A 13,422-nucleotide genomic window follows, 5' to 3' on the forward strand; every position below is an offset into this window, starting at 1 on the left:
TCATAGTGGAATAGCCTAACACCACATCACTATAACAGTAGGTAGGGACAGTGCAATAGCCTACAACAACATTATAACAGTACGTAGGGTCACAATGTAATAGCCTACCACAACACTATAACAGTACGTAGGGTCATAGTGTTATATAGTACTGTTACTATAGTAGTAGAATAGCCTACCAGCCCAGCGTGGCTGTGAGCGGCAGTAGTGGAGATCTTAGCATTAGCGGTTAGCTCGCTACCAGCTAGCCCCGTTACCACAGTCAGCTCTGGTCCACGGACCCGGAGCCGAGGCTCCCCGACATGCGACACACAGCACGCCGACCCTGGAGGCATAACCCCGCGGACAAGAGGCCTGCCATGGCTCGGGTCCCGGACCGCGGAGCCGCTCCGTGTCCCGGACCACGGAACGGACTCCGCCGCTGTCAGCACGCAGGTCGACCCGCCACTCCAACCGGCGGTCATCGCCGTCCTGAGCCGTTAAAGCACTACATTTCAGACCGACTCCGCAACCTACCATCCTCTCCTCCGGTGAGACTCAGGTGCGCTGCGCCGCGGCTCTGACCCATCTAGTGGCGCGGGTCTCCGTGAGCCCTGGAAGGAAAGCCCGGTGAACAACGCTGGAGGAATCCGCCTGGGCTGCCGCTCCGATGAGAGGCTGCTGCTTCATAATTGTGCGACTCCGGACTGACGCGTCGTGACGCGGATCCGCGTGACGACACGCCACGTGACGTCACGCAGCCTCACAGTCTGCCTGAGTCGGCCGGAGCCGTTCACGTGGTGCAGGTGGAGCTCAGGTACCTCACCTGTTGCTAGTTTGTAACAGATCAAAACACCCCGTGATGCAGGTCTGGGGTTATGAACTGTATCCCTAGAATACAGAATGAAGAATCCATCTTGATTCGCTAATGAGCTGAACCTATTCTTCAATAAGTTCGACTCAACCCCTGCCCGAGTGAGCTCATGCGAGTCAGTCTGTGCCCCCCTCCTCCACCAACTCTACCCCCAACCCTGTCACCTTCCCTCTCTCCCCCCCTCCCTTTCCCCCTCCACTCCCCCTTGCTACCAGTCTTTTCATTACATCAGGCCAGGTGAGGCGGGAGCTATCCAACCCCAGAGGAATAAGGCAATGGGTCCGGACAACATCAATCCCAAGGTGCTTAAAGCGTGTGCCGGACAGCTTGCTGGAGTGTTCCAACACCTCTTCAACCTCTCCCTGAGGCTAAAGAAGGTGCCCCAGTAGTGGAAGACCTCCTGCATTGTTCCGGTGCCTAAGATAGCTCGTCCTAGCTCTCCCAACGACTACAGGCCAGTGGTGCTGATCTCGCACATCATGAAGACCTTCGAAAGACTGGTTCTACAGCACCTCAGGCCCCAGAAGTGTGACTCCATGGACCCACTACAGTTCGCATACCAGGCCCAACTCAGCGTGGACGACGCCATCATTTACCTGCTGCCCAGGGCTTACTCACACCTGGAGAAGCCGGGGAGCTCAGTGAGAGTCATGTTCTTCAACCTCTCCAGTGCGTTTAATACCATCCAGCCTCCCCTGCTTGAGAAGAAGCTCTCAGCAATGCAGGTACACCCCGACATGGTGGCCTGGATTAGTGACTACCTTTTCAGCAGGCCACAGTACGTGCGGCTGCAGAGCAGCCTGTCAGATGTGGTGATGAGCAACACTGGAGCACCCCAAGGAACAGTAATTTCACCCTTCCTCTTTACCATCTACACCTCTGACTTCAGCTTCAACTCTGGAACCTGCCATCTCCAGAAATTCTCAGATGACTCCTCCATCGTGGGCTGCATCAGTGAGGACAGGGAGGACGAGTACAGAGGTGTGGTGGAGGACTTCGTCAGATGGTCTGAGGAGAACCACCTCCAACTCAACATCGGCAAGACCAAGGAGCTGGTGGTGGACTTCCGCCGGAAGAGGAAGCCCCCAACCCCTATTACCATCCAGGGGGTTGAAATTGAGACGGTGGATTCGTATAAGTCCCTTGGAGTACACATCAACAATAAACTGGACTGGTCTGACAACACAGTGGCCCTCTATCGGAAGAGTCAGAGCAGACTTTTCTTCCTCAGGAGGCTCAGGTCGTTTGACGTGTGTGGCAGGCTGCTAAGGACATTTTATCTGTCTGTGGTAGCCAGCACGCTGTTCTTTGCTGGGGCGTGCTGGGGAGGAGGCATCAAGGCTGGGGAGTCAAACCGACTCAACAAGCTGGTTAGGAAAGCCAGCTCTGTTGTGGGACTTGAGCTGGACAGTCTGGAGGTGGTGGTGGAGAGGAGGATGAGGGACAAATTCAAGTCCATCATGGGTAACCCCTCCCATCCCCTCCATGCTGAGCTGTGGCTGATGGGGAGCACCTTCAGCCACAGGTTGATGTTCCCCAGGTGCAAGACGGAGCGCTTCAGGTGCTCCTTTGTGCCGGCAGCCATTAGGCTGTTCAACAGTGCCTGATGATGATTGTGTTTGTGTATGTCTATGTGTTTGCATATGCATGTGTGTGTGTTTAGGTATGCGTATATATGTGTATATGCATCACCCATCTTGATGTTGGTTCTGTTTGTCTTGTTTTTGTCCCTATTTTAACTATAAGTGTCTACTTATGCATTAGCACTTTGTATTTATTGTATTTATTACATTGTTATTTTTATGTTATTTATTTTATTTGTTGTTATTGTGTCCTTCCACTGCTGCTGGGCTGTTCTGCAACAAACAAATTTCTCCTACGGGGGATTAATAAAGTTGTATCTTATCTTATCTTATCACAAGAGGGGCTGAGGGCAACAAGGTCCGTTGGTACATCGCCCCACTTGCAGAAAGCTGGCTTTTTCTCAAGTGTTTTGTTCCATTGTCCTTCATGATTTCCACCGAAGGGACCTCGCTGAAGCCCCAGTAGGCCGACCAGCTGGGGGCGGCCCTCTGCCTCGGCTTTGGGACGAGAATCAACGACACAAGGCCTCAGAGCCTGGGGAGGAGACTGGGCCTGCTGGAGCTGATCCTGCATAAGCACTGCGATGTCGACAGCAGTGTTTTGGTAAAGAATGAAGGACTGCGGTTTGTGAAATATAAACACTTTAATTCAAATAAGGCAAAGAAAAAAAAATCCACCTGTGGGGTAGCTTAACAAAATTACACTAAAGGTGATCATCCTCTGGCTCCGCGTTACCCCCCTGTCCCAGGCAGGCCACCGTCCTTCAGCACGGATCGGATAAGGTGCTTCCCAGTATGGACTGTCCCCTTGGCAGCATCCAGAAACCCTCGTACTCCCAACATTATAGACATTGTTCTGTATAATCGACATAATCAGCATCGCTCTTTGGATCCGCTAGGATTAAAGCAACCAAGACTCCTCAACAAAAGTCAAACTGTGCGTGAAAGCATCTCCCCCTGGAATAGACAATTTCTGTTATGATTTATAAAAATTAAGGATCTTAAAAAAGAAATCGGGAAAAAATAGCAGTTGAGCCCTTGGAGGGTGGCGCCGTCAGGGACATCAGCATGCGTCTCCTACGGAGCGCCAAGGTCTTCCCTCTGAGGAGCAGAACAGAGCAGAAGAACGTTCACTCTACCGCTCAGTGGACATGTAACGACACAGAGGATCTGCGTTTATAACGCCATGCAGCCTTACAGGTCTACCACACGACAGTACACTTAGACACGGATGCAAAGTCCATTCCACGACTGTCACCCAGGACAGCTTCAAGCAGAGGCATGCCAGAGGTTACAGCAGACCACAACGGAGAGGCAGGGCACGTTATGGTTAGAAAGAAACATGCGAGACGGGAGGGTACGGGCCACAAGAGGGAGATTCAGAGACTGCACACAATGAGAGTTTAAGTTCCCTGGTGCTCATCCGAGGTAGGTGCTCCGAAGTCCACTTGGCTTTAAAAGCAAACTTGCACTGACAGTAGTCTGTTTTAAGTTACATTCAAAAAGCATTTATTAAAGCGTTATAGTGATACGTGTGGATTGTCATTTTGGTCATCAAAATGTATTATGTATTCGCAATTAATTGAGCCTAATAAAGTTAATGGTTGGGTATGGGTATCTTTTTTGGCCATTTTTGCAAAATTACTTGAAATCCTTATCATAACCCATTTACAGCCACTGAGTTAGAAGTACTGACATGAAAAATAAACAAGTCAATCATCTGTGGAACGGGCAGGGCTCGAAAAACGCCAATGATTTCCTGACCCACCGAGTGGCATTGGACAGTAAGTACGTCAATCAAACGGTCGTACTGCACTCCCCCTGCCCCGCGCGACCCCTTCGTGCACGTACTCAAAGCTCGTGACCCAGAGCAAGCTTCTGTTTGTTGTCCTACGGTCATGCCTACGGTAGCTACTGGAGCTAGCTAACTAGCTAATGGCTCGCTCTCGCGCTTCTGTGTTCGCTTGTGCATGATTGCCGTCCATGTACTTGGAATGGGTGGAGTCAGAGTCAGCGTTGAAGGAGAGGGGGTAGGACCATTTGAGTTGTGCGTTTTCAAAATCTGCTGGCGTTTCGCAAATCCCATACCCAAGTAGATTTATTAATAACTAGCGTCTCAATATTTTCAATGATCTGACGACACCTAGTGGTCAATTAATGCCATGCAGAGAGAATGACGGTGGTGCATTAGGAATTAAGGAAAATAATGAACATTGCATTTAGTTTAGATTGAATTAAAATATGAATGTGTCGTTTTTTTGGGAACAGGCCCTGGGATTCGGTTGGTTAACAAAACGTTTGTTAACAAAAGAGGACAGGGGAAAAGAAATAAACATCAAATCAAAGGGTTAAACTCAGAGGAGAGGATGGGAGCAGAGCTAGGAGCTAACAGCTAGGAGATAGCACACCTGGCAGCAAAGGCTCCCTGGATGAGTCCAACACCTGCTGGAGATGAAGTGGGGTCAGAGTTCATCTCTCTCACACACATGGAGACATCCTGCCTAGCTTGTCTGACAGGCCGTCCACACATGCACAGGGTGACCCCGGAGAAACCACGACCAACAACATCACTAGTTCTCCTTTCACACACACAACCCGCAAGATGAAGATGAGACGTATCAGACGGGTTCACACCCTGCAGATACTCCAGGCACTCTGGGACGGGGCTGGGGGGAGAGTGTCTGGGACAGGGGAGGAGGTCTGACCCCTCTCCTTGTACCCTGTCCTGACCCCTGACCTCCAGACGCCCCTGACCCCTGACCCCGGGATGCCCCTGCCCTCCAGGCCTCACCTGGTACACGCTTCCTGTCCAGAAGTGCTTCATCTCCCCGCGGCGGGCGGCCACGGCGGCGGAGGAGAGCAGGGTGAATGGCACCAGGTAGAGGAGCGCCGGCTGCCCCGACTGCATCAGCAGCATCACCGCGAACGTCACCACCATGCCCAGCGTGTAGGCTACACACACACACACACACACACACACACACACACACACACACACACACACACACACACACACACACACACACACACACACACACACACACAGTGGAGGGATGGTCTCTTGGTTATTCCTATCCATTGTTTATCCCCATTGTTCAGCAGGGTTTGAGGATCTGAGGTTGGGGTTAGGGTAATTCTGTGATTTGGTGTATTACCTATGCAGCAGCTGACCAGGTAGATCTTCCTGGAGCTGTTGACCCACACATCAAAGCGGCTGCAGTAGGCCACCAGCAGACCTATCGCACAAGAAGCAGTGTTCTCTTCCGACTGTGAGCAACATATCAAATGCTCTGAAGAATGAACATTTACTGTTGCTGTTGTGGCCTGTTCACTGACGTCACACGCTGAGTGATGAATAATTAACCCCCCAGCATGTGGACTAACCCCCTTGTTAATGAGTGACAGTGAGGAACCAATTATTAGAAACATGGAGAACGCTCAAACCATTCAGAACCCACCAGGCGGCCACATGTCCGCCTCATCTCCACATAGAGTTACTGAGCAGAAGGTCGTTCTTTACAGTTTGACTGGGGCTTAAATCCTACCCAAACATAACCCAAACAGTCCCCACCACGAGGTCCTGGGAGGGGTACCTGGGATGATGATGTCTCCGTATCCGAGGATGGAGAACTGCATCTTGCACAGGTTCTGGGCCACTGCACTGAAGCGGGGAAGTCGCATTACCACTGGGAGCTGGGGAGAGACGGAGACGTTTGGGTTCAGGGAGACAGAAAAGGAAACACAGGGATGGACAAATATGTTCCATTTCTCCTCCCCACTTCAGAGTGTTTCCACTCTTACAGACTTAAAGTTATTCTTTAGCTGAAGATAAGAGAGAGATCGGTGGAAGGCTATGCAAGTTGATTGTGTGTGTGTGTGTGTGTGTGTGTGTGTGTGTGTGTGTGTGTGTGTGTGTGTGTGTGTGTGTGTGTGTGTGTGTGTGTGTGTGTGTGTGTGTGTGTGTGTGTGTGTGTGTGCGCGCGCGCGTGTGTGTATTAGGGCCTTACCTTCTCTGAGGGCGGCTGGGGCACAGCAGGGATCGTCACCAAGTTGCCTTGTGCCTATGTCGGAGGCACCCAACACACGGTTAGTGAGCCTCCCCTCAGGGAGCTGTCACGTTAAAATTGTACCGGGGGCGAAAGTTGTACCGGCCTACGTCATCGTTTTTTTACATCCTGACAACCTGCCCGGCAACAGACGACGCGATGCAGAAAACATGTTTCCAAACGACGAAATAACATAATACAGATAGCGGATCGCTATCTGTATTATGATAGATAGCGATAACACTTGTTGTTACTTTATATTTGTATTGTATTTAATTGTTTAATCGAAACAATAAAAAAATCTGCCCGCGAAACGGGCGATCGCGTCAAATGACAAATGTTTTGCCCGCGAAACGGGCGATCGCGTCAAATGACGTAGGAGGGTTATTGAAACATAATACAGATAACGGATCGCTAGATAACACTTGTTTTTACTTTATATTTGTATTGTATTGAATTGTTTCATCGAATTTAGCTAGTAAACTGAGTGTTTTAAGCAGGTTTCATAGTCTAGAATGTTCAAGAACCTTCCTACGTGATTTGACGCGTCATTTGACGCGATCTCCCGTTTCGCGGGCAAATTTTTCTTATTGTTTCGATTAAACAATTAAATACAATACAAATATAAAGTAAAAACAAGTGTTATCGCTATCTATCATAATACAGATAGCGATCCGCTATCTGTATTATGTTATTTCGTCGTTTGGAAACATGTTTTCTGCATCGCGTCGTCTGTTGCCGGGCAGGTTGTCAGGTTGTCAGGATGTAAACAAACGATGACGTAGGCCGGTACAATTTTCGCCCCCGGTACAATTTTAACGTGACAGATGTCATACAACAACAACAACAACAACAACATCAGGGCCTCTCAGCTCAACTGGAAGGCCGTTCCAGTCATTCCCAAGGGAATCCCACCCGACCAGGGCTCTGATCAATTAATGTTTGTTCTTCACAAATACATTGCTGTTTAAAGAAGGGCTTAAGGGAGCCATGCCCCTCCTTAAAGACCTTAAAGGAGAAATATTATACCACCAGGTGTGAGTGTGATTAGCCTTACAAGCCGTTTAGAAAATCTCCATCAAGCGTGCCCACCTAGATCTGTGCTGGATAGATCAGTCTACCAGCCTACCAAGTGGACTGAAGTAAACGTTGCTCATCTATCCATGTTCACAAAGCCATGAAAACAACGTCCCAGTCTGCAACAACTGGTTGAACGGGTTTAGTTCCCCTGCATACTGACCGATAGAGAGAGCACAGGTCGTTTTGAACATCATCCTAAACCTGCTCTCCCTGAAACTCCACTCATCCACTCTGGTCATCTGAGCACCTCTGCCGCCTCATTCACCCATTCATCCTATTACATAACCAGGACAGACTTATGTTTCTGTTTTTAATCCATTATACACACACACACACCGGAAATTTTATTAGATGTTAAAGGACCAGTAGGCCATATTTCTGTCAATTAATGAAGTAAAAATTATTCCAGCAGCTATCTCTAAATCCAAAGTCCTGCCAGAGAAATGTGTCTTATGACCAGTGATGGTAACGCGTTACTGGCATCACTGGTCATAAGACAGTAAGTTAGCATTGGCATTGGTTGTATTTTTTTATTTTTTAACAGGGGGTGTTGTCGCAGCTGAATGTAACTAATAAAGTAACTTGTAATCTAATTTAGTTACTTTTAAAATCAAGTAATCAGTTAAGTAACTAAGTTACTATTTTAAGGAGTAACTAGTAATCAGATTACTTTTTCAAGGTAACTATGGCAACACTGCTTATGACACATGATTAGTAGGCTAGGCGAGCGTTCTGGCGCAGATTGGCTGCCGTGCATCACCCAAGTGGGTGCTACACACTGGTGGTGGTTAGTGAGGTCCCCCCCTTCACTGTAAGCGCCTTTGGGTCATTGAAAAGCGCAAATCAAAATAAATAAATTATTATTATTAACTGTTGTCTTTCTCTGCACCGCCTGATTGGATGTAGTTGGGTGGGTGCGTTTCACCTACCTTCTCTCCTTGGGCGTCCGGTCCGAGTGCGACCTGCACCATGATGCTGACCCCGTTCTGTGGAGAAGGGGAGATTGTGGTGAAGAACCACACATGATGCTCCTCGTTTGAGGAGAAGAGGAAAACGTGCTCACGGACCACAGTGGTCCAAACATGGCGTCCACATGGTTGCGCCACCATACTTTAGTTTGGAACCATTCGGTGCCTTTAACTGATGAGAGCACTTTGAATTATGAACGCAACATTCTGCTGCTGACATTGAATAATTTAAATAATCCCATTAAAGAATCCGAAATCAATTAAATCCAGCATTAGGAAACAGCAGGGAGCTTACTGATCAAAATCTAGCCGCAAGTTAAAATCAGGAAAAATATAAAATGCTTAACCTAAGAACATTATACTTAAACTCATGTAAATTGTCTTTAATAAACAAATTCAGAGCTCACCATGTAATGCTACATATTTAAAGTATTTACCAAAACCCCCCCCCCCCTAAAAATGGTACGTTTACCCATGAACACCCCTACAAACACACAGTGGTAGCACCTCGGATAATGAGAAGGTACCAGAGACTTTCTTCTCTCTTTATAAGCCCTGATAAACGTATCAACAAAGAATCACAAAGCAGAGAATGAATGGGAACGTATGATGTGTCGATACTTCATGACCCTGGAGACCGGAAGAGGACAGAGCACAGTACGAAGTCAGGAAACAACTATCATGCCTTTTACCATGAAGTCAGACAATACCGGTCACACTGCAGGAGGAAGTGGTTTTACGTCCCAATCAGATCGAGAATAATCTCTACTGAAGAACCAGAGGTGGAGGAAACAGAAGAGACCGCAGGCCTCGAGCTGTGAGATTGAACGGCTCGGATGGTCTCTCGTGAATGCAAAGAATACTCGTGGAGGGTCATGACTGACCCTGTCCCCTTCATGGTCCACACATGGTCCAGACCTTCCATGGTCCCCCCGAGTCCCCTTCATGGTCCAAACATGGGCCAGACCTTCCATGGTCCTCCACAGTCCCCTTCATGGTCCAGACCTTCCATCGTCCTCCCCCAGTCCCCTTCATGGTCCAGTCCCCTTCATGGTCCAGACATGGAACATACCTTGGTGAGGTAGGGTGTGATGAAGACGAAGAAGACGTCATAGATGAGGAGGAGGCTCAGCAGAATCACACAGATCTGAAGGTTTAAGAGCGAACGGGAAAGAGATAAAGAGAGAGTGAGAGAGAGACAGAGATTAAGCTTTAAGCTAGTGGGAGGGCAGCCAACAGGTACATCAGCCTCAGAACAGGATAGGTACCTTGAAGTTGGACAGTGAGATGGTCTTCATGAAGTTGAGGCAGAAGGCGATTCCCAGGAGGTCCTGAAGGATCCAGATCCACCTGCAGGAGCAGAAGACCGCATCATAAGGAGGACCAGGGCAGGGGGGTCCGCGATTAGCAGGTATAGGAGGTAATTTTATCTGTGTGTGTGTGAGAGACATGATGAGGAAGTGTGACAGCACCTGTCTTCGTTCCTGTAGACAACCCAGACCACAGCAATGGTGATGCAAACTGCAGCCAAGATGAGAGACCTCACGGAGAACTCCCAGCGGCGAACCGAAAATCTAGAGAACCAAAACCACACACACACACACACACACACACACACACCCACACACAGGAAATCACTTGAGAAGCAGGCCTTTGAGCAAACTATCATCCTCAAACTAGTTTTCATATTGAATTCTTAACCTGAAAACATTTGTTGTGTATTACCATGATCAAATATTTCTTAAACGCTAAACAGAACTGTACAATTGAAACATGTAGCGAGAGAGACACAGAGAGAGGAGAGCTGAGAGAGACCGTACCTGACCGTGCCGACGCCCAGAAGATCTAGGATGGCGTCGAAGCAGCTGAACAAAGCCGTGGCCGAGGCAAGGAAGAAGATGGTAATGAACACATACACTGGAGAGAGAAGAACGGTATCACATACACTGGAGAGAGGAACCATATCACATACACTGGAGAGAGAAGAACCATATCACATTCACTGGAGAGAGAAGAACCATATCACATACACTGGAGAGAGAAGAACCATATCATTCACTGGAGAGAGAAGAACCATATCACATACACTGGAGAGAGGAACCATATCACATACACTGGAGAGAGAAGAACCATATCACATTCACTGGAGAGAGAAGAACCATATCACATACACTGGAGAGAGAAGAACCGTATCACATACAATAGAGCGAGAAGAACGGTATCACATGCGCTTGAGGGAGAAGAACCATATCACATACACTGGAGAGAAGAATGGTATCACATACACTGGAGAGAGGGAACACATAGCAAGACGCCGGTAACACTTTAATTGAGGGTCTGCTCAGTTCTCTCAAACACCTTCAATCTAATGAATGAAACCCTTCTGCTTCTGGCTGCACAGGAGCAGAGACTATGAGACAATGAGACCCTGAGACTGTGAGACTATGAGGCAGCTCGCTGAATGCTGCTAGTCAGAGTTCACTCTGAGGACCGTCAATAACTGCTCATATCAACCGGCTCTGTAGCCAGACCACGGGCCACTCACCCAGAACAGTGTAGAAGAAGTACATGAGGACCAGCATCAGGCACATCATGCCCACGAAGACCACCACCTTCAGGGGGGAGTACAGGAACACATCCCCGCTGTCCGCCACCTTCTCCTCCCCGCCACCGCCGTCGGCCCCAGCGCCCGTCAGCCTCTGTCTGAACATAGAGGCCACAGCTTAGCCTCTGTCTGAACAGAGAGGCCACAGCTCAGCCTCTGTCTGAGCAGAGAGGCCCTAGCTCAGCCTCTGTCTGAGCAGACAGGACCTAGCTCAGCCTCTGTCTGAGCAGAGGCCCCAGCTCAGCCTCCAGGACCTCGGCTTTATCTGCTCCAGGTTCAGAACGTCCTCTGGGCTCAGGAACCGCCCTTCCCTGGTTCTTCACTGTTTAGCACCGAGGTTCAGAGCCCAAGACCCCTCCGCCCGCAACCCCATTCTACAGCGCCATTTGGTTCCCTCTGAATCAGTTTGTCCTGAGGAGGAAGGCTGGAAAAACCCTCAGATAATTAAAGGGACGACTGTGGTGACGGCCACAGTCGTCACCAGTTATATTGGATTACATTCCAGATAACTGTAGGGATAATTTGTGATCAGATTCTGCTGTCACTTCTGACGCTCTGGCCAGTGGTTTCCCTGCTGCTGTGATTCATTATGCAAATGAGATGATCCAGTATGTAAATGAGATGACACCATATGTAAACGAGCGGCGCCCCACCTCTCACAGGCGCCGCTCCAGTACCCCCCCAGGGCCACGGTGCAGACGGCGATCAGCAGCATGACGGCCATGTTGGGGTCCAGCGCGGCCTGGGGCGGGGAGAACATCTGGGCCTGCACCTGCCCCCCGCCAAACACCTGGACACATACAGCTCCAGCGTCAGGGGTACCTCCTCCTCAAGGGGTTTACAAAGGAAGAAGGCCTGGACATACACAGCTCCAGCATCAGACCAGAGGAACCACTTCCTCAAAGGGGTTTACAAAGTAAGGCCTGGTCCTTTTTAAAACACTAGCGGCTCTGTCCTGGTACTGGGCCTCTACCTAAAGGCTCTGTCCTGGTACTGGGCCTCTAGCTAAAGGCTCTGTCCTGGTACTGGGCCTCTAGCTAAAGGCTCTGTCCTGGTACTGGGCCTCTACCTAAAGGCTCTGTCCTGGTACTGGGCCTCTAGCGGCTCTGTCCTGGTACTGGGCCTCTAAAGGCTCTGGCCTGGTACTGGGACTCTACCTAAAGGCTCTGTCCTGGTACTGGGCCTCTAGCGGCTCTGTCCTGGTACTGGGACTCTACCTAAAGGCTCTGTCCTGGTACTGGGCCTCTAGCGGCTCTGTCCTGGTACTGGGCCTCTAAAGGCTCTGGCCTGGTACTGGGACTCTACCTAAAGGCTCTGTCCTGGTACTGGGCCTCTACCTAAAGGCTCTGGCCTGGTAATGGGACTCTACCTAAAGGTTCTGGCCTGGTACTGGGACTCTAAAGGCTCTGTCCTGGTACTGGGCCTCTAAAGGCTCTGTCCTGGTACTGGGCCTCTAAAGGCTCTGGCCTGGTTCTGTGAGGCAGCAGAGGTGAGGCTGGAAGAGGCTGACCTGCTTGGTGTCCAGGAGGTCTATGTTCCTCATGAGGGCCAGAGGAATGTGGACTTTGGCGTATTCCGACTCGTTGGCTGATGGAGTGACCTGAGGAAAATCATGAACACGACAGTCGGGACTAGGGGTGTGACGTTACACAAAAGTCATGGTTCGGTACGTACCTCGGTTTTGAATTCACGGTACAGGACGGTACGGTTCATAGTTAAGGGCAATATTTTTTAGAAACTGCTTGTTTGTCAACAACGGAGAATGGCCGTACATCATCAGCAATGAAAACACCAATAAACTTGGTTGTGGCATTTGCATTTATGAATTCACAGAGATGTGCTGTTGAAATAGTGTCGTGAGCTGGGTCACATGTTAAAGTGCTGTACGTAGACACGGAGTGCGCTCTCCGTAGCCCCTCTGCGTAGCTTACGTGCGCATCCAATATTTTTTAACTATCCATCGACGCAACGGAGACGGCTGTGATTGGTCCTTTAACAAAATCATTTCCGGAATCACTTCTCCGGTTTAACTTTGCATCTTATTTACTTTGTACATTGTGTACTTTGAACATTAAGGACCAATAAAACACCAAATAAGATTTGAAAAGCTTTGGGAGTTTATTTACAACACTGCTTACATGGTTTGTAGTCAACATATAAGATCGTTCGGGCGGCGAATTGCGAATGCTCGAGGGGTCTCCGTATTTACGGAGTCGGATTACTGGGTAGGAGTAGTATACTTTGGCTAAACGGTCCGGGGGGAACTCCGACCTCAAGTTTTAAATTC

General features: G+C 49.3%; 2 protein-coding genes across 5 annotated transcripts in view; both read right to left on the reverse strand.

Moving 5' to 3' along the window:
* Nucleotides 1-681, reverse strand: part of trpm7 (transient receptor potential cation channel, subfamily M, member 7) — a 39,804-nt gene extending 39,123 nt beyond the window's left edge. Inside the window, exon 1 of the mRNA XM_030376365.1 lies at nucleotides 517-681. Coding sequence (XP_030232225.1) covers nucleotides 517-519 — 3 coding nt within the window. The 5' untranslated portion in view covers nucleotides 520-681. The remainder of the gene's footprint in view (nucleotides 1-516) is intronic.
* A 2,380-nt stretch (nucleotides 682-3,061) lies between these two features.
* sppl2a (signal peptide peptidase like 2A) overlaps nucleotides 3,062-13,422 on the reverse strand; it is a 31,085-nt gene continuing 20,724 nt past the window's right edge. For 2 of the 4 annotated variants that reach the window (XM_030376367.1, XM_030376370.1), the window contains 14 exons: nucleotides 12,646-12,735; nucleotides 11,789-11,925; nucleotides 11,076-11,233; nucleotides 10,351-10,447; nucleotides 10,003-10,104; nucleotides 9,799-9,880; nucleotides 9,603-9,677; nucleotides 8,492-8,548; nucleotides 6,444-6,497; nucleotides 6,030-6,129; nucleotides 5,592-5,672; nucleotides 5,228-5,388; nucleotides 4,845-4,881; nucleotides 3,062-3,537 (listed from right to left, as the gene is read on the reverse strand). In XM_030376367.1, coding sequence (XP_030232227.1) covers nucleotides 3,500-3,537; nucleotides 4,845-4,881; nucleotides 5,228-5,388; nucleotides 5,592-5,672; nucleotides 6,030-6,129; nucleotides 6,444-6,497; nucleotides 8,492-8,548; nucleotides 9,603-9,677; nucleotides 9,799-9,880; nucleotides 10,003-10,104; nucleotides 10,351-10,447; nucleotides 11,076-11,233; nucleotides 11,789-11,925; nucleotides 12,646-12,735 — 1,269 coding nt within the window. In that variant the 3' untranslated portion in view covers nucleotides 3,062-3,499. The remainder of the gene's footprint in view (nucleotides 3,538-4,844; nucleotides 4,882-5,227; nucleotides 5,389-5,591; nucleotides 5,673-6,029; nucleotides 6,130-6,443; nucleotides 6,498-8,491; nucleotides 8,549-9,602; nucleotides 9,678-9,798; nucleotides 9,881-10,002; nucleotides 10,105-10,350; nucleotides 10,448-11,075; nucleotides 11,234-11,788; nucleotides 11,926-12,645; nucleotides 12,736-13,422) is intronic. The other 2 variants (XM_030376368.1, XM_030376369.1) reach the window with 2 other exon arrangements.

Source organism: Gadus morhua, chromosome 14 (genome assembly GCF_902167405.1).
Source record: "Gadus morhua chromosome 14, gadMor3.0, whole genome shotgun sequence".
NCBI lineage: Eukaryota > Metazoa > Chordata > Actinopteri > Gadiformes > Gadidae > Gadus > Gadus morhua.